This window comes from Ostrinia nubilalis, chromosome 4 (assembly GCF_963855985.1).
Source record: "Ostrinia nubilalis chromosome 4, ilOstNubi1.1, whole genome shotgun sequence".
In the NCBI taxonomy this organism is placed as follows: Eukaryota; Metazoa; Arthropoda; class Insecta; order Lepidoptera; family Crambidae; genus Ostrinia; species Ostrinia nubilalis.
The window spans coordinates 4,601,155-4,628,750 of record NC_087091.1 but is presented as its reverse complement, the minus strand read 5'-3'; the positions used below and the strand labels follow the sequence as shown (position 1 = coordinate 4,628,750).

At 39.0% G+C, this 27,596-nt stretch overlaps 2 protein-coding genes across 2 annotated transcripts; one reads left to right on the top strand and one right to left on the bottom strand.

Annotated features, from left to right (window-relative positions):
* Positions 1 to 203: 203 nt before the first annotated feature.
* Positions 204 to 2,915, bottom strand: LOC135088519 (juvenile hormone esterase-like). Its single transcript, XM_063983356.1, has 3 exons — positions 2,706 to 2,915; positions 1,214 to 2,472; positions 204 to 943 (listed from the first exon to the last, which is right to left on the bottom strand). The coding sequence occupies exons 1-3, from the start codon at positions 2,898 to 2,900 to the stop codon at positions 415 to 417; spliced, it is 1,983 nt and encodes a 660-aa protein (XP_063839426.1). The 5' UTR covers positions 2,901 to 2,915; the 3' UTR covers positions 204 to 414.
* Positions 2,916 to 22,748: 19,833 nt separating this feature from the next.
* LOC135088511 (carboxylic ester hydrolase-like) lies at positions 22,749 to 25,980 on the top strand. The gene is made up of 3 exons (XM_063983340.1): positions 22,749 to 22,959; positions 23,167 to 24,452; positions 24,895 to 25,980. Exons 1-3 carry the CDS (start codon positions 22,768 to 22,770, stop codon positions 25,391 to 25,393), a joined length of 1,977 nt encoding a protein of 658 aa, XP_063839410.1. The 5' UTR covers positions 22,749 to 22,767; the 3' UTR covers positions 25,394 to 25,980.
* Positions 25,981 to 27,596: the final 1,616 nt, after the last annotated feature.

Here is a 27,596-nt window from a genome sequence, read left to right as displayed (position 1 = left end):
CGACTGTACCTAATGTGTGTTAACCTACATTATGATAGTTAGTGGGATTTTCTTAGAACTCCTTCTATGTTCTTCTGATTAATTTCGTTGCGAGTCCAATGAGAGTTTGACTTTTATCGGGACAAACTTGGAAATAAATGCAGTTTTTTCAGGGTCAAAAATGATTTTATCTTGTTATTTCAATTAACTTAATTAATACATAATTAATTTATACAATAATTTAATACAATTATTATTAAATAGCTATCAATGTCAAGCCTAAATCAAAAGTCCTCAGTCTTGTTTAGGTGATCTATCCATGAAGGCTTGACTGTCACTTCAATGGCTTATAAATAATACTTATTCACTAGATGTCACTCAATATTGAGAACCTAAGTTCAGTCCACACAATTTAGTAAAACATTACAAACTAATCTACTTAAAAGTTATTAAAAGAACGATCGTGTACAACACCCATAACTGGTGAGAAAAAATGAGATTGTTAGCAGAGTTATATCCTTCTGTAGTCGGTTCTGAGTCGTCACCTGCTTCTGTAGTTGTTTCGTCATCCTCATATGCTTCTGTAGTCGTTTCTTCTTCGGCTGTTTCTGTAGTAGTTTCTTCTTCTTCGGCTGTTTCTGTAGTAATTTCTTCTTCTTCAGCTGTTTCTGTAGTAGTTTCTTCAGCTTCTGCTGTTTCCGTAGTGGTTTCTTCATCTTCGGCTGTCTCTGTAGTCGTTTGCTCATCCTCGGGTGTTTCGGTTGGTTCATCCTCAACTATTTCTGCGGGTGGTTGGGGTACAACACTATAGCTCTCATAAAGCCCATCCCACAAAAGGGCCCTGCTTTCAACTGGGATACCGGCAACTTGGATGGTGTCTCCTATGGAGTAGTGCGGAGATTGGTTGGCGCCCACCGGCGGCCATGTCGGTAAGGAAGAAACTGTATCAGATGGAGTTGGGTTCCTAGAAAAAAAAACCAGTTCGGTATAATAGACCGTATAACAAGTAGGTATTTGTAACGCATTCTTAAATCTTGTATAGGCCAATGTATCGATGCTCCTTTATTTACGTTTTTTTTCTATCTATCTAAAATGTAAGTTAATTATTTCGCAATATAACAACACAAAAATAGTGATAATGTTGATTACATTGTTTGTCACATATTAATTATTTTTTATCAAGTCCAAAGTATATAATGATGATGATTGAAATTGCACTAATTGTAGCACTTACCCAGTCCGAATAAAATCATATATGCTCCCTCTCATCGTCTGTGCCATTTCAACAGCTTCCTCCGACAAGCTCACAGATTCGTCATGGTCCAGTATAATATCCAATTGATCACAGTGATCAGCGCCCTTCATACCATCCGTATTCGGTATAGTCACTGATTGGTTGTGTGTGAAAGAGTATTCGTATAAATAAATATTGTCTTGACCGGCGTCTACTCGCAACGATATAGTTCTAAGTATACCACTTAGAAACGCACTATCTGTCATAAAGTCCAAATACTGTAAAGTCGAGTTTTGGGTTATATCTCCAGTTCCGAAGTAAAATTCTTTTACTTTATTGGCTACCTCCAACTTATGGGTTTCATTTTCAAACTGTAGGTCAAATGGCAAATAATATGAAAAATCATCATTCATCACACTGATTGCATCATTGAAGTTTGAAATACTCAACAGACCTTCATGCGTAGCATATCCGTATATTAATGGAATTTTGCTGAAATTACCGCTCTTCAAAATAGTTACAGGCGCATCTTCTAAAAATCTTTCTTGCCCAATATTTCTCTCTACACACGGCTGGAAATGCACATATCCATGCCTGAAAGGATGCATTGAATCATCCATCAAATCACTGAGGGCTGCAGTTGTGTAGAATTGTCCTAATCCACTCAAGGTTCCATTATAGCCAAGATTTTGAGCATGAATTAATGCATTATCTAGAGGATCTATTTGCGTTGAAAATGTATTTAGACTGCATCCACTTTCAGCTATAGCCTTTTGGAATAGACCTTCAGTCATAGTAGAAAGAGTGAGCAGGTCCACCGAGGATCCACCTGCGCTGCAGCCAGATATCGTGACATCTCCTGGATTGCCTCCAAAACTGTCAATGTTGTTTTGAACCCACCGCAACAGTGCGACCTGGTCTTTCATGCCAGCATTCCCAGGGGCGTCTTCCGTGCCAAGACACAAGAAACCATGGACTCCAAGGCGGTAATTGAAGGTGACGACGATAATGTTCTTGTCGCTAGATAAACCATTCGGTAACTCAAATGCACCTCCTCCTTCCTTATAAGCTCCACCATGGACTAATACCAGGACTGGGAGGTTAGTTTCGTTTGTGTTTGGTACGTGTATATTCGCGACCAGACAGTCTTCTCTCATATCGAAGAATAAGGCTAAGATAGGGTTTATGTTTTGAGGGCATATGATCCGCCGATCGACTGCGTCTATAACGCCCATCCATAGTCCTGGTGCCATAGGTGCCTAAAATAGACAAAAAAAATTACTGACGACATGGTTAATTACAAATTAAGGCAACGTATCGCTCAATGGTGTCGGCATCTGACTGCCGGTTCTAAGGTCTCTAGTTCGATGCCTGTCGACCTTTACTCTAATGTTGAACTCATCTCTAATCCAAGCAAGACCAGTTAGGGGGCATATTACTAATTTAGTCACTACATTGTTAGAATTTAACCAGAATATTATAGTATTCTTACCTTAAACTTGTCTGGGCCGGTCATCGCTACGGCGTAAGGGATGTTTAAGAATTGGAACACATCATAGTTGGCCGCTTTGAATCCCCTGACTTGTCCTTGGGAGATGGTCACCACCTTCGACTCGGTTTCCTCAATATCCTGACCGGCGCCGGCGGCCACCATAAACGCACAAACCAACACTACCACCCTCCACATTTTAATTAATTGCACTAAATTTTGTAATTATTTCTGTTTATATAATATAAAATGTCTTGCATTACATACGATTTAGATAAGAGAAGTACGTCCATAAATACACGTAGGAAGGAGTCAAATTTATTATACCGATAGGTAGATAAGTAGTAAATCATGGATAAGATTATCACAAAAATTCTTAATAAACAAATGAAACACGTTTATAATTAGACACTTTTCTTTTTATAATAATTAAAATAGGTATCTATTATCGTATTTGTAAGCGGCAATAGTGTTACGCAATCTGAGAACATTTTAATTGTTTATGTACTGACTTTAAATCGGATAAAAGCCAAAAAACGTGCTTAGTGACTATGTTTTTTCTTTTTGAAATCTTTTGGGTACAATCTCTAAAAAGAAGTATACTTCGAGCACGTGCGAAAGATTATAATGTAGGGTTGTCACATACAACTGAAAAAGTGAATAAAATGAAGCTTATTTCTAATGTCAACATTATCAACTCTTGTATTTCAAAGAAATGACGTCCACAATTCATTGATAAAATCTGTTTTCTCAGTAACTGTATTATCTAACGGCTTATAGCTATCATTGATAATCTTCAAATATAAATCTAACGCTTATAAATAAATCAAATGATAAAGTCGGTTAAGTCGGGCCCATTGAGAGATTAAAAGGTGATTTAAAAAATGTCATTTTTAGTCAGATATTTTTTTTACATACATATAAAATTCTCGTGTTACAGTATTTGTGACCGGTTCTTTGCATTTTGTGACCTAGATCAGTAGGTCTCAGAATAAGACGAAAACTATTTTTCATACACCTAGGTGCAAAACGTTTGCTGGGTCAGATAGTTTTAGCAAAAAACCATCAAAGGTTACTATAACTATGCTATACAATAATAATATTGACAATTACCCTCCTTCTGGCGCAGTCGGGTAAATAGCAGCAGAATAATGGCAAGAAAGAATCCGCGTGTCATAAATAAAGATAAAAGTAAAGAAACGTGTGTTTGTTATATTTTTTTGGTATTTGTGTCAACGACTGCTTTACAATAAATGTATCACTATCATCATCATCAGCTTATTTTAGTCTCAACTAAAAGCTTTTAGTTCGTGATATCCAAAGTAATCAATAATTAATCGCAACACGTCTGTTACAATTGGAATAAGGTTGCGTGCGTTGTCAACTTTTTGACCACTTTGCGTGTCACGAACTATATTTTGACGCTGACTGTACAATCTTCTTCTATATTTTATTCGTGCCTTTGCTCGCGCATCAAACAAGATTGATACTGACAGCCTATGAGAAATGCGTCAATATATTGCTTTACGCGAGGCAATGTTGTCACATAGATTTATGTCAGCTTACGCCATTATCGACGGTGTTTTTAAAAGCAAAGAAATATGGAAGATATGATACTCATTCTTTCGCATTTTTCTTGCGTCTTAATATTCTTCTTGGTATATTTTATGGAAAACACACTTTGAGTGTTACTTTTAGAAAGTTATTTTAATACAATAAAGCTCAAGTATAAGCTATCTTATACTAGTGTAAAGAAGTTGTAAATAACAGCGTGTGAAGTAAGTACCTACCTACCGGCATATAAGGACTTAAGGTACTAATAAATTGTATGCATAACCGAAACTTCATATCCATAACATCCCTGCTGTGGCAGGCACACGAGTGGTGCGGCGCCGCGCCGCGCGATACGGCGAAATCTTTGCGGTGCGGTGGCGCAACGTATCGTGTGATTGGCTCTAATATACAAGCACATTTAGCGGTAAAATAAGATAGCGTAAAGTGGCCTTTAAAGCCAATGCTAAGCGGTCGTTTTATTTGAGATCGCTTTGGACAAACATACGCGGCACATTAAGGTCAACATTGTGGTACATTATGCAGTTGCATTTGGAAATATTTTGCAATAAAAATGTGTAGTATGATGTGTTTTCGCTACAAGAATGCTAAAGCAATCATTTGGAAAAAGAAACAAGTCTGGCGTTTGAATAGAGCTATTAGGTTTAGCTTCATAAAAATTATGTAACAAAAAATCATGTAGTTATCTCTATGTTTTTACAAAAGACTGAATACAATACAACGTAATGATTTTGTTCTTTTGTGTAGTAATCACTGACCATTCGTAATATTCACTGAATACACTTTACTCGAAAGTTATCGTTGGAAACTTAAGATTTTTCTTGAAAATAATCTAAAGAAGAAGAAAGACTTATTCGTAATGATCTATAAGTAACTAAGAATTTCTTATCTCTACAATATCGCGGTCACAGGTAAAACACAAAATAAATCATTTCATGATTTTCATCGCTGAAATTCCCCATTGCGAACAATAAGATTATAAAAGCCTTATTTTCCCAAGAATAATAATAACAACCCCAGTCTGTTAATGTCTCGCTGTTTAATTGAGTTACAACAAGCGACCCTTAATTTGTATTCAGTCTGCTTCTTAAGCTAAGGCTGCCTCTCACGCAAAATACAAGAGGTTGCAGATTTACAATAATGCTTCAACCACACCAAGGCTTGCAGATCGCCATTGCCGGCGCTATCACGGCGCGATCATAGGCCAATGACAGGTCGCGTGAACTGTCATGGGTCGCGTCGGTGTGGTTGAAGCTTTACTCGAATACTTTACTAGAAATTCTTTATTCGTAGTTCGTTTCAGCCTAATAAGGTCCACTGCTGAAAAAAGGCCTCCCCCAAGGATTTCCACAAAGACCGGTCCTGCGCCACTCGCATCCAGGCTCTTCCCGCGACGTCGCGCGATCGTCGGTCTACCTAGTGGGGACCCAATCTACGTCTCCCGGCTCATGGTCGTCCCTCGAGAACTTCTGCCCCAGCGGCCATCAGAACTGCGAGCTATGTGCCCCGTCCACTGCTACTTGATTTCGAATGTTATTTAGATTACTTTAATCTATTAGATGATCTATTGTAAACTGCTGAATACAGACTTTTCCATAAAATTCTCAGCAAGTGTCTCCGGGTCGTTTGACTAGGTCATCAGTCCATCGGGTTATTTGGATGCGTTCCGACATGCATCTCATTTTAAACTTTATTGTTTTGTCCTCGCTTTTCTGGCTTGGTACATTTATTGCCAACGTTTTTCTGCAGGGATACCATTTTCTGCAGTCGGCTAAGCATCTTATCCAGATATTTATTAAATTTATTTATATGTATAATTCACTGTGGACTTACAGTTTTACCCAAGACGTCCATCAGCGGCAGAAGTACAGAATACACGATTTACATAAATAGGTGCTTAAATACTATGCGACAGAAAATTGTATACTTCCAAAATATACTGAGCCATACTGTCAACAAACACGTCAATATGAGGTTTTTTCGCGAGAAGCCCATTTAATGACGTCATTGATAATTGAGTTGCAAGTTCCCGCTTGTGAACGAGGCGTAAGAATTCTTACTGAAGCGCTTATTACGGCAAGATGTATTTTATAATACGAATCACCATATTTAAATGACTATATTTTTTTAGGTTTTTAATAAAAACATTTTTTAAATAAAAAATAAAAAAACATCTTCACAGTAATTAAAAAAACTGAACAATTTTCATTTTTCAATCAACACCATAGCCCTTCAAGTACCAGCGAATAGAGACACAATAGAAATCAATTGTTACCGCGGTCTCATGCGACCACAGGGTTCCACTACTATTTTTTTCAAAAGTGACTTAAAATGTTTATGTGAAAGACTACAAAAATGAATAAAGCCATAAAAAAATTCATTCAGTCCAGTGGTTTTCAAAATAACTGAAGTCTATGTATAATGACTTTGTACCTCAATGGAAAACAGCTCCATTAAAAAAATGAAACCTTTTGTACAGTGTTATGAGTATTTAACAAATAAAAACGACTACAGAACATGGAACGTGCTATTCATTTCACTTACGCTCCGAAAGAGACGTGTGAATGTGTGCTCATTTAAAAACGTACAAAAGTTCATGAGCAGATAAATGATTCGATCCTTATAACTGGAAACGCAAAATTTAAGTAAAAAAATCTCGTCGACTCATTCACAGTTCGGTATGAGACTGGCTCTTAAAACAGTTACCTTAAACTTGGCTTGACACGCTACCGCGTATCTAGATTGTAGAGTTTGTGGTTTTATTTAATTTGCGGATATCATTTCAGAATTTCATTGACTTATTCATCTGTTAAATTAAGTACTTTCGTTGAACATTAAGGCTGAGTTGCACCACCTAACGTACATGGCGATTTTTTGTAGCGATTTTGTAGCTGTAGCGCGTAAGTAGCGCGTTGGCGTCACTTCTGTAGTGCATTGCAAATGCGACTAACGCGCGTTTCGGGCCCTAAACGGGATCCTGCAAAGAACAGGATGTCTCCATGATAACCACCCCCTTAGTGGGCACTGATGTTAGCTAGTATATTCCAAGTCTAACCAATTTATCCTAGGATCTTTTGACTGTAAAAAACCCCGTTGACCTCAAACAAAAAGTTCAAGTAGCTGTTCTTAGCACAACGATTTGTTATTATAACGAGGTATAAAGCCTTCAGGCCACAGTCTAGGGTAAAGCCAGTCTTACGTTCTAAATTGACAGCATATTTTTCTCCCTCATTGATCAAAGCATCCGATGAGTAGAGATTTTTTCCATTTCTCGTTGAATGTCTTTAGATAATAATAGAAGATTGGATTTAATTTGGATTCAAGATCGAGATCACTTGCTGTATTCCTAAAATATTGTACTTTTATAAACCCAGCATTATATCCTAAAGATTATTTTAGGAAGTAGGTACATAGACAAGCACATCAGCTATACATTTTCACTGCAAACTCGCACTTATTACAACAATGTAAGATGCCACAGTGATCATTATTAGCTTGATGTGCTGTCGTCCGGCCGTACGTGGATTTTTTCTCTTATTGTGATTGCATGTTTCAGTTGTTAATCATTTTATATTTTAGCCTATTAACGTTTTCTATAATTTGTCTGCTGCATATTTTAGGCTATGGCTATCCCTCCCCTACAGCCATCTCTTGCTAATGAGCTGTTAAAAAATGCGCTAGTTTTTTCTATCTTTAGCCGGCGCCGCATCAAATTAGACTATTATGTCCAGGCGCCGTTTCTGTAGGCATTTTCGCATTGTTCCTTCAGATGCTTTGTGTATGAAACATTGCTTGACTACAGTAAAAGGGCGTTACTAAAGCTGGATTATATTCAATCCTATTCCAAATCCGTCCTTCAACTTTCAAATTTTAATATGTTTTTGGTCAAAATATCTGCGGTTTTCGACGCATCGAATATTTTGGATATCTATCTATATATATATAAAAGAAAGTCGTGTTAGTTACTCCACTTATTAACTCAAGAACGGCTGAACCGATTTAGCTGAAAATTGTCAGGGAGGTAGTTTAGAGCCAGGAGAAGGACATAGGATACTTTTTATCCCGTTCGAAATAAAAAAAAGTCTGCTTATTTATTGCCATTAAGGCGGAACAAAGTTCGCCGGGTCAGCTAGTTTAATATAAAACTGAATTCAATTTGACAGTTGTAATCAGGATTTGGACAAGGATTGGAAATGGGAAATGGGCGTAAAAGAATAAGTAACTTGTTTACAAACGGATAGTGAAAACATTTCTGCTTTTAAAAGAAAACTCTATTTGTGCTTTATATCAGCGAGAAATCAGATTTCTTTCAGATTTTTATGCTTTATCACGTGTAAATAATGTCAATGTCATCCCTTCGGTACCACTCTTACACCTCAGGAACTGAATAAAGCGCTAGACCTTATAGTTTTGTGTAACAATTTCTTTAAAATTTACAGCCTTCCCCATGGCAGCTACAACAATTTGCCATTTTCCCCTTTGTGTGGGGAATCCCCTGCCGATATTTTACTTTGAAAAGGGTGAATAACATTGAGCAAGAAAAGAGGTTTATTTGGTTATGCGAATAAAAAGTTTCAGTTATAAGTATTTTTTCTATTTGCCAACGCGAAAATAGTTGGCAGCAGCTGCATGAAAAAATATCTCTAGATCGTACTTTGTGGTGTTTTGCGTAATGGACAACCTTGGGGTGATAATGATGAGCACATTATTTGCTATGTCTTTATTCGGGAAGTTGAACCTTAATTTCGAACTCCTTCTATGTTCTTCTGATTAATTTCGTCCGTTTTAAATTTCCCTCGGAACAAACTTGACCTATACTGGTTGGGTTTTTATTGGCAGTCAAGCTGTAGATCCTGGCTACACAGGAGTTTCAGCGGTGAGAATAATCCCGTTTCGTTCGTTCCTTCGTTTCAGCCGAAAGACGTCCACTGCTGGACAAAGGCCTCCTCCAAGGATTTCTACGAAGACCGATCCTGCGCCGCTCGCATCCAGGCACCTCGTGTCCCGTTTATGTCTTTGTTAATATTAAATGATTTTCAAAAAGTCCATTCGTTCCAGTCACAGAAGTCCACAAATGACAAAGGCCTCCCCCAACGATTCCCACAACGACCAGTTCTGTGCTGCCCGCATCCAGGTGCCTCCCGCCATCTTTATCAAATACACGGACCATCCATTTCTTAACCTGCCTTATAAAGCTTATAATCATATCCTTCTAATATTATAAATGCGAAAGTTTGGATGTCTGGATGTTTGTTACTCTTTCACGCAAAAACTACTGAATGGATTTTGATGAAACTTTACAGTATTATTGTTTATAACCTAGTCTTATAAATCAGATGGGAAACTTTTTTTTAAAAAAAGAAAAGAAAACAAGAAATCTAACAAAAACTTATATTCCAAACGTTATTTTAAAATTACAAAATTACGATCTCCTAACAACCTAAGACACGTCCACCACTCTCGAGCGCCGAAGGAAAAGTGAGCTCCGTCCGTAGCAACAGGCAGCAACCTGCTCCGGCGCGCCACGATCACGCCACCGCTGACGTCACCAGTACGGGCTGCTAGGCCCCGCCTCTTCTTCAGTTATTTGTAATACGGCCTCTCCTGACCGCGAGGCGTCCCCGACCGCTTCTTGAGAAGGTCCTTCGCCACCATCCTCTGCTTCTTGAGAGGGTCCTTCGCCACCATCCTCTGCTTCTTGAGAGGGTCCTTCGCCACCATCCTCTTGGCCTCCCAGGTCATCGGTAGAATCATCAGACTCTGGAATTGCAACAACTTCTGAGCGACATAGTAAAACGAAAATGAGATGAAAAAAAGAGGGCTTTGGATAACTTTGCGTTATGATAGAAAGCGTGCACTCAAACCATCACAAGCAAAGCCTTAATAGACAACGTCTATAATTTAACTAAGTTTGGGAACAGATAAATCTCAAAACTAAATAACAAATGACAGATTCCGGATTTCTGTCACCTGTTCGCATAACAAACGCATTATAATTTTAATGCAGAAGCTATGCCCCGCGACAGAGGCTCCAAAAGTTCGCATGTCACGACTCCTTGATCATAACATAGGCACCAAGTTCGCATATTATGACCATCCCTACTCGCATAACTAAAACATTAGGTGTTAAATGTAATGGTTATGCCCCGCGACAGAGGCACCAAAAGTTCGCATGTCACGACTCCTTGACCATAGCATAGGCTCCAAGTTCGCATACTATGGCCCCGTGACAACCAATGTCACTAATGGTGTTGCACATCAACATGTGCAACATCACTCACAACTCGCAGTAACACACGCCATAGGTAGCTGCCTTAAGCAAGCGCACGAGGTATAAGCAACACAAAGCTCACGCCATAGGTAGCTGCCATAAAGCAAGCGCACGTGGCCAAAAAAAGACTTACCACCCTCGAAGAAGGCTGCACACGTTTCCGGCGTCCACTCCCCGCGCCACTGAACCATATGCTCAGCCGCCGCTTGAGTTCGCTTGCCATATGAACCCGCCATGAGCTCCAACTCATAGCGATGATGTGGGAGGTCCCGAACTACTTTGTAAGGGCCTCGCATGCCGGAATCCAGTTTGCCAGAACTTTGTGAACTTTTACCCACAAAAACAAAGTCTCCTACAGCATAAGTAGGTGGTTCGCGCCGCGTCGAGTTAACACGTTCATCTTGTTGACGTTGATTTGTTGCTAATAGTTCTGACGCCCTTTGCCTTCGGAGAGTAACTATCGCCTCGCGATTGTTATGTGTGTCGTCAAGAGCCACATCCCTTATGAGAGACCTTAGTACGGGAGTGGTACCTTCAGTCCCGATCAGAAGGTTGAGGGGTGCCATCTGAGTCGTAGCTTGCTTGGTAATATTTAACGTCAGTTGGATTTTCCATAAAGCTTCCGACCAACTTACGCCTTTAACGTTTACTTCGACTCGCAGCATGTTTAATACGGTTCGGCAATAACGCTCGACCTGACCATTCTCACAATGCATGCCGGGTGTGATTAAGTGTGTGGAGCATCCCATATTTAAAGCCCAAGTTTGAAAACCTGAACCCTCGAACATTCTACCTTGATCAGATACGATCAATGTCGGAGTACCAAATAAAGACAACGCATTCGTAAAAACACGCTTAAGTTCGTCTGTGTCTTGCCTACGCATGGAATACAGAAGACAGAACTTTGAAAAGGCGTCTATTATTATGAGAATGTATTTGAAGCCGTCAGACTCCGGAAGCGGACCAAGGACATCCATGTGGATGGTAGAAAAAGGAACGTCGGGCTTAGTCCATGATTCAATGGGCATGTGAGGTCCACGGGGAATCTTTTTATGAGAAAGGCAGACCACACAATGGTTTACATACTTTTTCACAAATTGCCTCAGACCGGGGAACCAAAAATGACGCAGAATTAATTCGGTTGTTTTATCAATGCCAATATGTTGATGGTCATCGTGAAATACACGTAAGAGGCTCAGACGATGCCCCTTCGGTATAAAACATAACGAACGCGATTGCTCGCCAGTGGGACTGTATTTATAGTACAAGAGGTGGTTTTTAATTTCATAGCGGGAGGAATCTATCTGACCATCTCTCAACTTCTCCATCAACTCATGGGTTTCAGAATCGGCAGACTGGGCAATTTGAGCCCAATTGTTAGGCCTACGTATGTGTGAGACATTAGCCGGGTTACGACTCAAAAAATCGGCGTGTTGCATAAGGGCGCCTTTCCTGTACTCGATGGTGTACCGAAAGTCTTGTAAGTAGACCCACCATCGGGCAACTCGGGGTAAGAGATCTTTTTTACGTTCGGTCAACTTAAGCGAATTACAGTTCGTCACTATCTTAAAGTTAATACCGATAAGATAGTGCCGAAAATGTTGTAAGGCCTTCACTATCGCGAGAGTCTCGAGTTCGTAACTATGATATCGAGACTCTGCGCCATGTGTGGCCCTACTGAAGTAACCAACTACCCGTTTGCGTTTACCCTCATGTTCTTGTAATAGGACAGCTCCAAAACCGATCGCGCTCGCGTCTGTGTGCAACTCAGTGGGCAACTTCGGGTCAAATATTGCTAACACCGGTTCCTCCGTTAAACAACCAACTATGTATTCACGAGCAGCATCTTGCTCGTCACCCCAGATAAATGGGTGACCCTTTTTCGTTAATTTTGCAATAGGAGCAGTTTTGACGGCATAGTTGGCTATATATCGTCGGAAATATCCCGCGAGACCCAAAAATTGCCGCACTTGCTTCACGCTCGTCGGTTTTGGTGACTTAACCAAGGCCTCTACTTTCCTAGGGCTCGGCCGTACCTGACCCTGACTTATGAGCCTACCTAAGTATTCTACTTCGGTCTCTAGAAAAGAACACTTTTTCAAATTGATCGAAAACCCTGCTTTTGTAAGTGTCTCAAGGACCTGATGTAGAGTTTCGAGACCCTCATCTACTGTGTCGGACATAATTAACACATCATCAATGTAATTAAGGACTTTTCCGGTGTCTATTAACGGTTTTAACGTCTTTGATATTATCCTCTGATACACTACGGGAGCGTTCGTCAAACCGTAAGGCATTTTCAGATACTCAAAATGACCTTCCGGCGTGACGAAAGCGGTTTTACTAATGGAATCATCATCAGCTCTCATAGGAATTTGGTGGAAGCCTGTGGCCATGTCTAGACTGGTAAAGTTCTTACTACTGCCAAGCTTGTCTATGTGATCGTCTATGAGAGGTAACGGAAACCTATCTTTGACCGTAATCGCATTGAGGGCTCGATAATCAATGCACATCCTATCAGACCCGTCTTTCTTTTTCACGAGTATGATAGGACTTGCGTACTCTGATTGTGACTCACGAATAATGCCTTTACTTAAAAGGTCTTTAGTTATTTCACGGACTCGCAACTTTTCATCCGCCGAAAGCTTATAAGGTCGATAGTGCACTGGCGAGTTACTATTCAGCTTAATTTCCATGCAACCGGTATTAACAGTAGAGGTCGCGGTTCCCGTGACAAAAGAATTGTTATATCGATCGATAAGTGTAAGTAACCGGTTCTTGTCCTCGCCTACTAATGATGTTTTCACCGCACTACTATCCAAGCTACTTATTTGGCGCACATGAGAGGGATTATCAATCCTTACTAGTCGCTGAACGTCACTTGTACGTATATAAGCTACACCCTGACGATTTAAGATATCTGTGCCTAGCAAAATAGGAGCACTTATGCAGTCCGGGGAAACAACAAATAAATCGACTTCTAAAGATATCTCAGGAAATTCGATTACTTTCGTAATGTAACCTGTGGATTCTATTTCCTGACTTCCGATCCCGCGCATGACTCGATAGGTTGGTATAATACTACAATCGATATGTTTAAGTACCGCACTGGAAATCAGTGAAATATCAGAACCACTATCGATTAAGACATCGACTGGCACCTTCTCTATAACGGCAGTCATAATGTTAGTTTGAGAAGCATTCGTGATTTTTGTGCAAAAATTGACCTCATTTACGTTTTTCTTATTAGTTTCGGACCGTTGCTTCGCAAAACAGTTATCTACCAAGTGCCCTGTCTTTTTACAGAACGTACAAGTCAATGCCGATTTATTTGTGTTTGAGGCATTTGTGACTGTGCTATTTGAATTAGGCTTTTGTCTCTTAGGACAAAAGTCTTTCTTGTGACCGACACCATCGCAGTAAAAACATTTAAGATCGGATTTATTAGTCCCGCGTCTCGAGCTAAAACGGTTATCGTTATTTGACGAACGGGTAGGATTGTGGGTATTTCGAAAATCTGTTTTAGGTTTAGTGTACGCGGATAAAAACTCGACCAATTGATTGGGTTGTAATTTAGCGTTTGTAGCAGCAGCTTTCACTTGAGGATCACTTATGCCTCTTATGACGATAGCAGATTTTAAATCGTCCGACAACCCAGTAACAACATTTAATCGCAACAATGATTTACGGGCATACTCAGCATAAGTGGAAAAGCCTTTTGAATTTGTACACATTGTCTCAAATAAAATGTTAGCGACATCGATACTTCGTGGACAGAGTGACCGAAATTCCAATTTGAAATTAGTCCAGGTTCGATCGGACGTGACCCAGTCATTTAACCATGCGCGTGCATCGCCTTTAAGGCAACCACCTATGCGCGATAGGCACTCCCGATCGTCCCAACGATTTGCCTCGCGGCCACGATCCACCTCTGCACACCAAGCATCGAAATCGTTGATATTAGGATCAAAACTTGAAATGTAATAATGGTTCGATCTTACTTGTAACAAGGATGATAGCGCGCCAACAATCCTATCCGTTGCGTCCCCTTCATTTCTCGACTCGCGACCGCTGGCCCGCGTTGGCTCCGCCGTGACCTCGACTGCAGTGGAGTTCGTCGCCTGGCTTGACGAAATGGGCTGCAGCGGTGGCGTCTGGCACTCGCGTGGTGGACATGTCGTTGCCGTAATTGTCGATGGAACGGATAGCCTATTCTCAATAGCATTTAGTCTTCCGAGAATAACATCTAACGATTGGTTACGAGGGCTATCACGACGTCCGTATGAACTATCGCGACGCCGTTTACTAGATCTATGACGACGGTTATAAGAACTACTTTCACGACTGGAACTACGATCTCTTTTCTTGGATTTATGTTTAGGCATTATGAACGCGTTCTAAATTATTAACACTTACGCAAATAATAAATTCCAAGATTTCACACAATCCACCCACCACCACAATTTAAAAATTTTAGCGTTTAAAATGATTCAGCGGCACACACAAAAGTTAAATTTTACACCGTTAGCGGAAGGCTACGTGGCCTATCCCACTTCTGATCTTATAAATCAGATGGGAAACTATTTTTTTAAAAAAAGAAAAGAAAACAAGAAATCTAACAAAAACTTATATTCCAAACGTTATTTTAAAATTACAAAATTACGATCTCCTAACAACCTAAGACACGTCCACCACTCTCGAGCGCCGAAGGAAAAGTGAGCTCCGTCCGTAGCAACAGGCAGCAACCTGCTCCGGCGCGCCACGATCACGCCACCGCTGACGTCACCAGTACGGGCTGCTAGGCCCCGCCTCTTCTTCAGTTATTTGTAATACTAGATTATCATAATATAGTCTATAATTTATGACGATCTGTGACTAACTAAATTTCACGCGGGTGAAGCCGCGGGCGAAAGCTAGTTAACCTATAAATGGAATTATACTCTGTATAAATTCTGACTCATTGAAGATAACTTTCACAATCATTTAATATGTAGCTCAATCAATAGATATGCTTTTAAGTTAATGATTCATTACTTATTCGATTAGAGAAAGATTACAAATGATTCATCATCACGTTTGTTTATACATGAATGACACGTGTATGCTTTCAATTGATACATTTGGTGATACGTCACTTTTAAGGTTCCGTAGTCAACAAGGTAGGTAGATAGTCCACTGAAAAGATTCTGTTGTTTTTTTCTATAGGTCCATAATTGTGGAAGAAAACTGAAATTTTTTTCAAGTCCCTAAATTCTAGGTTTTTTACGCGCTACGTATTTATTATTTTTGGATTATTATTTTTTAATAATTCACCCTGTATAAAAAAAACTGTCGATTCCATCGATTTGGCTGTTTGTATGCTTCATAGGGCAGTGTGCTTACCATGAGTTTCTGTTAGGTGTGCTTGCTAGTAAATACGTCAAAAAAATCTATGAAGATTTTAGTTCTTGAAAGTAGCCGCTAAGGGCGTTGTACCAATCTGTCATACATTCAAATGTCATTTGTTACGCAGTCGCTAGCGAGCACACGTAACGTAAACTCATGATAAGCACACAGGTCTTTTTAAATGTTGTTGGAGGGTTAAGTCTTTGACAGAAAATATTTAAGGAGACCGCATTCGCAGTCGTGGGTTAAAGCTAATATTACTAAGCATTAGATATCCTACTAAGATACAGCCTTATCTTTTAGTTTCATTCATGTATTAAGCCCTGAAGTGTCAGTGGCAATTTATACATGCCTCTTTATCACTTCTTCGAGCTACCCACAAGCCGTCAAAGGACTCAAGGGCTGTAACATCAAATGAGTTGTTACACACAATGTCTCACGGCCTCGTTCATACGGGCACTCTATCAACGCCTGCGGGGCGACTCTGGACTACTCCCAACGACGCGATCCGAATTCTCGGATGTTTTTATCCCTCTCACGCAAAGCGATATCTCGGCATGAGCGACAGTGACGGATAGATCAGAAACCTCGTAAACGATGAGGAATAGCGTTGCTGGCCGTAGCGACAGAGCTGGGTCATCAATATTTATCGACACGCGCTGAACAGATTTCGTCGCACCCAAGACTTTGTGTTAGGTGTGGTAAAACAATTTATTGGTGGTATGTCGCGTAGCTGGGATGTACAACGATACTGGGAGAGATTATTAATTTTCGCAGCAGATTCTTGTAGGGTTGTGCCTACAAGATGCGATGATGCGATTGCATGATATTAACGTAACTGGGCCCTGAGTCATACCCGACGAATTATTGTGAAATTACATTCAAGAATAGATTCAAGCGTTTGATAAATTCGAATTCTCACTATCTTGTGAACATTATCAATGTGGTTTCCTTTTCAACCTAAAAGCCGTCTGCTGGATAAAGGCTTCCCCAAGGATTTCCTCAACGATCGGTCCTGGGTTGTCCGCAAGAGTTATATGTAGAGTCGCAATAATGTATGATTTTTTTTCATGTCATTTCAATTACGTATAACTTGTATAGATGATAGCAAATTAAGTTAACTGAAGTTTATAAAAACGTTTTAAAAAATAGAGGTAAGCCAAATAAGTAGAAAGTTTTTAAAATTTTGTCATTTAGCATAATTAGGTATAAGTATTTTACTAGCTGTGCCCGCGACTTCGTACGCGTGGAAATCAAATCGTTATTTTTCCCATGTTTCTCACCGTTCGAACCTTCCCTGGACTACAACAATTATTCAAAAACCAAAATCAGCCAAATCGGTCCAGCCATTCTCAAGTTTTAGCGAGACTAACAAACAGCAATTCATTTTTATTAAGATTGATGATGCCTTGATATAACATTGAAGTGACAGTGGGTGGTGCTATTCCATTATGAGTATAAAAGTGATGGAATATTAAACTACTTTTTCTTTGTTCTTAAGAGGTAATATAAGATTTGTTCTTCCCAGAATCCCTTACTGGATTGTTTTGCACGTTATCGAGGGAAATGAATAAATTATATTACTTAGAACTTTTATCGTAATAAAATTACTTAAGAAACGAAAAACCGCATGACAGACTTCCGCTACCGGGGGTGAAATATGTTTTTAAAAAAATATTAGTAATATCGTTGAGGATTGATTGTGCGTGTAAGACTAGGCGCAGACCACCGATTTTTAGTTGGCCGATAGTTGTGCCAGATTTTAAATTATATGAAGAATCGGCACAAATCGAATTGGTGTAATGTGCGCACTTCCATACATGCCCATACTGATCAACTGCCCGACTAAACTATCTGCCGACGAAAAATCGATGGTCTGCGCATAGGCTAATATAATATAACTACGTGTAAATATGGCTTAATATGTTTATTTAGAGCCCAACGATCAAGAGACGTCTCTGGCGATGCGACCCTCATAAACATGTCTCCCTGACAGATTGTCAACCCTAGTTCTGATGAGGACATTAATTCGAGATAAAGGGGTTTGCGTGAATTTGCTTAGCCACAAGATTAGGCAGGGTTATTTGTAAACTATTTGACAGCGTACACATAATACAGCTCGCGCAACAAAGGTTGAGGCAAGCGCACTCACACTAATGTAATAATTCAATACAGAACACACAAATCTGTCACGCGCGACAAGCGTTGTTCACCATAACTCTTGCTGCGAGATCTTAAATTAGTAAAAGAAGAAAATTTTCAAGCCCTCCCGAACGGACGACGCCGCGAGCCGCCAGTCTGCTTGTGACCACGGCTGTAGCATAGCAGCCGAAACGTCAAGCCGTGAGTACAATATGTAACTCACTAATAAACGTCGCGTTAAGACCAGTGTCTTACTATTTAGTTTTACTTAGTTCTAGCAAGGCTCAAGGTCACCCAAAGGGCGATGGAGCGGGCTATGCTCGGAGTTTCCCTGCGTGATCGAATCAGAAATGAGGAGATGCGCAGGAGAACCAAAGTAACCGACATAGCTCGCAGAATTGCTAAAATCAAGTGGCAGTGTGCGGGGCACATAGCTCGTAGAGACGATGGCCTTTGGGGCAGGAAAGTTCTCGAGTGGCGACCACGGGCAGGCCTCCTACTAGGTGGACCGACGATCTGGTAAAGGTCGCGTGAAGAGCCTGGATGCGGGCAGCGCAGGACCGTTCATTGTGGAAAACCTTGGGGGAGGCCTTTGTCCAGCAGTGGACGTCATTTGGCTGAAAAGAAGAAGAAGAAGAAGTTCTAGCACACTCATTCAGTGCCTGAAGTATATGGGTATATGGGAGCGGTACTGGGGGATATTGACCGAATATGACGTGACAGAGCATAAAAATCTGAAAGTTTTGCTGACGATTATTGACGTTACAAAAACACCCTCCCACGCCGCTCCCATATCTCACAATTACTGAGTTAACGCTGAAGAAGAACTATAAAGCAATCAGAGGTTTCGCTATACCAGTCTCTATAAGTCTAAAATCTGATTCTTCGAGGGTTTGTATCGAAATGCCTGGAAAGAAAGGTTCTAACTACTTTGGTTAATGGAATAAGTTAGGAAATTATGGTTTTGTAAGAGAATTTCCGTAGGTTCATTTTTTACTTGCGGTTATTGTTTATTTTTTAAGCAAACACTCGTTTTTATAATAATATTTTAAATTAACGTGGTTTTATCGCTAAATAACGTTGAGGTTGAAGAGGCTGAATTTATGAAAAAGGCTGACTAATAAAAAAATAAACCCTGAAAGCGCTGAAGTAGGACATTAGACTTAATCTCCTCGCTTTGAAGAGTTCACTCTTTGCAAGAGTAGCATTCTACGTTATCTTGCGTCTTGTCAAATTTATGCGTATATTCAATTTAGGGAATAGACAAGTCGTACAAATATCGACCGTAAGTCTTCTGTGTTAAGGAACACGTAAACGTGATGGCAAGGCAGGCCCCAAGTAATAATATAAAATACGTCTCGATTTACGAGAGAGATGATTGAGCAGATTCTCTGATCCAAATTAACGGTCGCTGGAAAACTCAGGGCGAATTTGAACCTTAGGTTAACTCAGTTGTTAAAAGATTCGATTCGAACAAACAGACAACGATCATTTCATTCGTTAAGTTAACGAGTGGTCTTGGTCTGAAAATGTGCATTTGGTGAAAAGCAAAAGTATAATTACATAATGCCTACTTAAAGTATCCATAACATATTATGTATATCAATGAAGTGAACACAGTATACCGTAAATAGGAGAGTACTAAAGTAGTTTTAATCTCTTTATTGTGGGCTTCGTTATCTTTTTTTTTTTGCGATTAAAAGTAGAGTCGACAGCATAATAATAATTACTCGTAGACTAAATTACAACAAACCTGATAAGCCACAGTACTTTTACTTGAACTGAAATACAATTACCTACTTTTCCTACTGAACCAATAGATACTAATTCTCAAAAAAAAATTAGGTCACCATACTAAATGACCGACTATTTTTTAATTTATTTGCTCTAAAGAGATCGATATCGCTGTTTATCGTCTAGATTTTTGAAGAGATGGCTTTTGATGAGATTTCTGTTGAAACCAAAATATTTTGATTGCTATCAAATTTCAAATTACTGATTATGTATTACCAGGATGGAAATTATGAAGTTTATGTTCTTCCCCGACAATAGATGACGTTATTTTTAATGAATCACTCATTAATCAGTTTTAATCCACGTGTACGTCATGAGACGATAGCATAATTTATCTGCTACTTGTTACTTGATTTGGTTTTTAGTTGGGCTGTGTTATACCAGAGTAAATACAAATGAGTAGGTCATCTTCATAGAAACGCACCGAGCGCGGTTTGTATGTGAGCGCGCCAATATACGTATGCGGCGCGCTCGCACACACTGACAAAATTCGGCGCAACCACGACTGGCTCCCCGCTAATCCCCGCAAAATTTTGTCAGTGTGTGCGTGCGCGCCGCATACGTGTTGGCGCGCTCACATACAAACCGCGCCCGTGCGTTTCTATGAAGATGACCTATTCATTAGTATTTACTCTGGTTATACCGTATGTGTTATTAACTTAGGCTGGGTTGCACCATCTTACTTTGACTTAAACGTCAAAAATCTGTCAAACTCCATTCAAAAAACACCGGTTATCGTTATAGTTACGGTCAAAGTTAGGTGGTGCAACTCAGCCTTAATATTGAAGTATTTCGAAAAAACCTTGCCAGACAAATACTTCTTCTACTTGTATTACCTACATGATGATGTTGTGGAGGAGAAAATCATTTTTCTTTTTACCAGCTTTATTTAAAACAAACCTTTAGGACTTACACAATAAGACTGACTCTTGCATCACTAGCCGTTGCTAGAGGTCTAGGGCTAACAGCACTGTCTAGTCTAAATTGCCATTGCATGCAATTTATCAAACTAGACCGAGCTTGCTTTTAATTAGCATGGTGTATGCCATAAATTGTGTATGAAAGTAATCTAACACAAGAAAAAAAATTGTGCTTATCTAAGCACAATTTTTTCAAACCATCTGGTTTCAATCTAGCTTTTTCATCATCATCATTTCAGCCATAGGAAGTCCACTGCTGGACATAGGCCTCCCCCAATGCTTTCCATGTTGCCCGGTTGGTAGCGGCCTGCGTCCAGCGCCTTCCTGCTACCTTTATGATGTCGTCGGTCAGCTTTTACTTTAAAATGAATAGAGCATGCAAAATAAATATAGTCCAAATATAGCTTGCCCTATGATAATTTAGAACATTTGAAAGTAATTGGAAATTTTAATTTCTTGTTGGTAATTCATACAGGAAATTAACAAGAAACATAATTATAGTCAGTGAAAGCAATATTTGAAAGGTCCTGCAATTTTAATTCAACCATATTTACCTTTTTATATAGATTGTCATAATCATAACTTAACTTTAACTTAAGAAAAGGCTGTTCAAGAACAGCTGGTGCCTGTAATTAAAAATCCCTATACTTACCTACATACTTGCCAATGCCAAATAACGAACTTCACAAAACCTGAAATTAGGAACTGTAATATTCTTATTTCAATTTAAGAATAAGAATAAGAAAAACTTAATTTAAGGAAAGTATTACTAGTACCCACAGTAACGTAACCTTTACCTACCTACACGAATTCCTTTTTAGTCTAAGCAGAATATAAAGACAGAAAATCTTAAGAATTCATCTACACATAACTATGTTGTTCAACACTGAGATCTTTTAACGGGTAGCTACGATATTTTCCAGAAAAAAGGTACCTAACACATTTTATTTCTCATCCGATGCCAATAGCAGACTCTCAAGACATCAAAAGCGATGTATTGTTGCACAAGTAAGTTCTTTGTCTTTATAAACGTTCGCTTACAAAATAAGTAGAATGACATAAAAGCAGCCTTTTGTATGTACGGTAAATAACTTGTCTTAGATGGATGACAAAACCTGTTATTCAACAGCAACAGTAAATAGGAAAGCATCTGTATACTAACGCCCGTATTCACTAACGATGCTTACTTAAGTGAAGCAGCAAATTGAACGCACAGCGTTGTATAGAGCTCTTTGAGAGGTTCGTGTTTGACCCTGTGCGTCCATGCGCACTGTATCTAGATACTAGAGATACAAGCTGTCCCATAAATTTAAGTACTGAAAATGTTTGCTATGGTTGTATGTTCAGTCAAACACGACATTTTATTCTTAAAGGAGCGGTCCAGCTATATCATCAGATGTACCTACATTATAATATACCTACAAATAAATAATTTAATTGCAGTTTTCTTTGTTTTCTTTGATTAATCTATGTACTGTATTAGATAGAGTACTTTCCCTTCAGGTGGCTTTACAAAATTCCACCCTGTATAGTTATTAATTTGTATAGTTTAGACAGTGCAGTAGATTTTAATTCCAGAACACAAAATATTACCAGCCAGAGGCTTATTAATTAATATGTGTCATCAGCCACGGTTATGGAGACAATGTAATGTTTTTTCCGGTGAAATGAAAATATACACAAATAACGACTCACTAATGTATAAAACAATAAACATACAAAAATCCCGAGTCGTATATATATATCCAGATCTACATGCCACAATACTATGCTTTTATATTATTACCCATAGTCCAAATACGCCGAAATACCTACTTGTCAGAATTTTTAATCTTATCCAAAATTTACTATCTACTCAGCAGGTGCCACTGCCAAAGAATTTCTTACAACTCATACTGCTATCTTAATCTGTTGTATTATGCATTATCATATTGTATAAAAAGAAATAATTGCAGTCAATTCGTTATTGTAATCAATTAAGATGTGGAGGGTGGTAGTGTTGGTTTGTGCGTTGGTGGCCGCCGGCGCCGGTCAGGAAACTGAGGAAACGGAGTCGAAGGTGGTGAACATCACCCAAGGACAAATCAGGGGGTACAAAGCGGCCAACCATGATGTGTTCGAATTCTTAAATGTCCCGTACGCTCTTGCACCCACTGGTACAGACAAGTTTAAGGTGAGAGAGTAAAATGTATCCTATCGAAAATAGAATCTGACAGTTATAAAACTTAAGTTCACATTTAAATCTTTGCAAATTTTCACATTCAATTAGCGTATTACATAATGTGCTGATAATAATATGAATCAGAATAATTCAATTTGTAATGTAGAAATATTTAATACCTAAAAATTGCGACTTACTTAATTATTTTATCTGTTTTAGGCTCCCTACACAATAAATTCAATATTCATGGGAGTTTTTCCCGCAGTTGATCGAGGGATCCTATGCCCTCAGAGCATCTCCGCGCTTTTTCCTGATGACTCACCTTTTAACTTCCAAGAAGACTGTCTAGTCGCGAATATACACGTGCCGAATACAAACGAAACTAACCTCCCAGTTCTGGTGTTAGTTCACGGTGGAGCCTATTTATTAGGAGCAGGCATATTCCATAAAGCTAATGGTCTGGCTAGTGACGCTAATATTATCGTTGTCACCTTCAATTACCGCCTCGGACCCCATGGTTTCCTATGCCTTGGCACAGATGATGCCCCTGGGAATGCTGGTATGAAAGATCAGGTAGCATTGTTGCGCTGGGTACAAACCAACATTGCTGGGTTCGGAGGCAACCCTAACGATGTGACGATAAGTGGCTGTAGCGCGGGAGGGTCATCAGTAGACTTGCTCATGCTCTCCAATATGACCGACGGCCTGTTTAACAAGGTTATTGCCGAAAGTGGTTGCAGCATAAACCCATTTTCAACACAAATAAATCCCATCCAAAATGCAAGGGATTATGCTCAAAGTCTTGGTTTCACGAACGCGAACGTGAGCAGTTTAGAGGATTTGGCAGAGTTTTACACAACAACACCTCTTTCCGATCTATTTAGCTCTACTCTGTTGGACATGTCCTCTACCAAAAATTCTTACTTTACTTTCCAACCTTGTGTAGAGGCAAATATTGGCCAACAAAGATTTCTAGAAGACGCGCCTATAAATGTTTTGAAGAGTGGTAATTTCAAAAATCTACCAGTTATATATGGATATGCTAAACATGAAGGTTTATTCAGAATTATGCAGCTCAACGAATGGACCGTTGCAATGAATGAAGATTTCTCACAATTTTTACCAGCTAACCTGCAGTTCGAAAACGAAACACAAAAAGTTGAAGTAGCTAATATGGTTAAAGAATTTTATTTTGGACCTGGAGAGATCAGCGAGTCTTCTGTTTCTCAGTACATTAATTATTTTACTGATGTGTTATTCCTAAGTGGAATACTTCGTAGTGTTTCATTGCGAGTTGGAGCTGGTCAAGATAATATTTATTTATACGAATACTCTTTCACACACAATGAATCTACAAGTATACCGAATGCTGATGATCGAGGCGCTGATCACTGTGATCAATTTGACATTCTATTAGACCACTCATTACCTGAGAGCTTATCAGAGGATCGGACTAATATGTCACAAACGATGAGAGAGATTATATCTAACTTTATTAGCACAGGGTAAGAACTTTAACAGATACTTGGTGATTTAACATCTAGGTGGTGGTGACAGAACAAAACAAAATATAATATTTGTGAGGCAATGAATAAAATTACCAGTACTTATACATTTTGTGATGAATGCATACTTTTATCAGTAAATACCGGTATTAACCTTAGATTAAATGCGTAAATAAAAAAGACCTTTACTCAAAGTCTCACATGGTAGCATTAACTAGCTAGAGCTTCCTATAATTTATTCTAATAGACTATAATGAATATCGAGAAAACAGAATAGTCTAAATACCTAATAAAATAACCCGTTTTGAGACAAATAAATACTTTCTATCTATCTATCTAATATCCTTGTTTGTTTCATGTTTCTGATAGCCTCCGTAAATTTTATTTAAATCTCTATAGAATTATAATTTTATCGGGTGTGATAACTCTGCTTATTTTTTAGGAACCCAACCCCATCAGAATCTTCCTTGCCGACATGGCCGCCAGTGGCCAGTGCCAACCGGTTTCCGCACTACTCCATAGGTGACACCATTCAAGTTGCTGGCATTCCAGTTGAGAGCAGAGGCGCCTTCTGGGACGCAATTTATGACGTCTATGAAGCAATACCTCAACAACCAGTAGAAAATGAACCAGAGGCAGAGCCAACTACGACTGAGACACCGGAAGATGAAATAACGACTACAGATTCCTATGATGAAGAAACGACTACAGAGACAGCTGAAGATGAAGAAACGACTACAGAGACAGCTGAAGATGAAGAAACCACTACAGAAACATACGAAGATCAAGAAACGACTACAGAAGCATATGGAGACGATGAAACAACTACAGAAGCAGATGACGTAGAACCGACGACAGAGGGATATAACTCTGCTAACAACATATTTTCTCATCAGCTTTGGATGTTGTTCACGGTTGTCGCTGTAATAGCGTTTAAGTAGGAATTTTGTAATGTGCTATTATGTAGGCCAGGCAGAGCTTCGCTCTTTGAGTGAAGGAAAGAACTAGGCGATCTTCTTATGTTGATTAATTTCAAACTCGGTAATAGGGATGTTTCCTGGGTAAAAAAGCAAGAGTTTTAATTAGTCCGTCAGTTAGCTTATCAAAAACTACTCGACACGTATTTTTCACTGTTTAAAACTAATGAAAATGTAAAGAGATAAAGCGTGCCAAAGTTCTAAAGAAATGGCCCGTGACGTCAGTGAGTGCGTAAAAGTGCAGCACTTAGTGACGTCGCGCGGAACTTCAACGCACTATAACTTTGTAATTATTTGTTTGATTGACAATTAAAAATATACGTGTCCAATATTTTTTTATACTAAAATTGACGATTTAAAAAAAATTTTTTAGGAAACTATCCTATTATAGATTTAAGTTACTTTAAAGACTGCATTTGTGCAAGTGGATTTATTTGGATTTCAAAGTAAGACAAATAGATTAGGTACATACTCAATATAATTTATTGGCCTAATTAGATTTTACATGACACGTGTTAGTGAATAAGTAATAAATTATGTTCGAACATAAATTTTAATAATCTTACTGATTTACTTTCCTTATCATTAGATTAGCAAAAGAAATAAATCCTTGCAAAATTTTTACGAAACTAATTGCCGTAATTTAATTTTATGTTATCTATTTTACCTATTAACATCGAATAACTGGAATAACTGATTCCGTGATCAGATAAATTTTGTTTCAATAGTGCGTGTCCTTGTACGACAAGATAGTGTGGTTCCCAGATACCACTTGGCGAAAAAATATAGTAACATTTTGTAATACTCGCATACAAAAATTGATATAGCGTTTTGACTTTGACATCGGCCGTGTACACAAGACTGTAATTCTACCCTCAAACACCATGTAATGAAGTATACCCGGGTTAATCGTGGCAGGCGACATAATTGGAGCCGACCCCTGCTCCCCCGGGTAGTAAATACCCGAGATATTAATACCGAAACAACGGGCAGATGTAATGACTTCGCGATAATAATATTTCGTGTATGAAGCAAAAGGTTCACTGAATGGGAGATTGCTTTTTCAAAGCGGTTTTGTTCTACAGTTGTTTTGTATACCTGCTTCAAGAGGCAGTTTAGCTCCACTCTTCATTAAATAATGGGGACTGAAAGGAACAAGTATGACTTATGTTTTAACAAAAATCCTTTGTATGATGTAATTTAATATGTATAGAACGATAAAATTTAAGGTCTGAAAATCAACAAGAAAGAGTTAATTTCGCATGCTAGAGATAAATAATGTGATCGCAAGAAGGTTGTCTAATTTCATACGCGTACTATCTGAATGTATGTTACAATATCGGTAGTGAGATCTATGTAGGTGAGTTGTAAATTGTAATAGAGGAGAGTTGTGTGTGACATTGTCGATTTTTTTTGAACTTATTATCTACTAGCGCCCGCGACTTCGTACACTTGGATCCCGTTTTACCCTCTTAGGAGTGGAGTTTCGTAAAACCATTTCTTAGCGGATGCCTACGTCATAACATCTACCTGCATGATAAATTTCAGCCCGATCCGTCCAGTGGTTTGGGCTGTGCGTTGATAGATCACTATGTCAGTCAGTCAGTCAGTCACCTTTGAGTTATACATTATATAATTTTAAAGACAAGCGAGCTCGTAACAGTGCGCATTTTTTAGTTCAAGACTCAAGCTACACCCTGCTGCGAGCTCCCAGAAATTTACAATGTCACAATTCTCCGCTGTTACAACTCTCCTCCTACGCTAGTATAAAATCAAGTTACTTGATTAAATCAACTATGTCCCTCAGCCGAACAGATATTGCCTTTATTGCTTCTCGATAAGTATTCAACTGGGACGACATTTCTGTGGTATCCCTTGTTTATGTTGTAAGTCGTAGTGACCCGTGAATATTAATATTACTGGCTTTCTGGAAGCCGTGAGGAATAATAATCGGACTGGATTGAGATTTTGGGATATTCAATATATTTGTAATCTCACCAGCTTATAGGACCTCTATCTGTCAGCAGGTAAATTTCTTCTTACCTGGGATGCTGTTGCATGTCCAATGACCAAACTGGCTCTTATTTAGAATATTAGCAATTTGTAGATACAAAATACCAGCTAATAATCTCGCTAACCCCTCGTGGTAAGCTAAATAAAAATATGC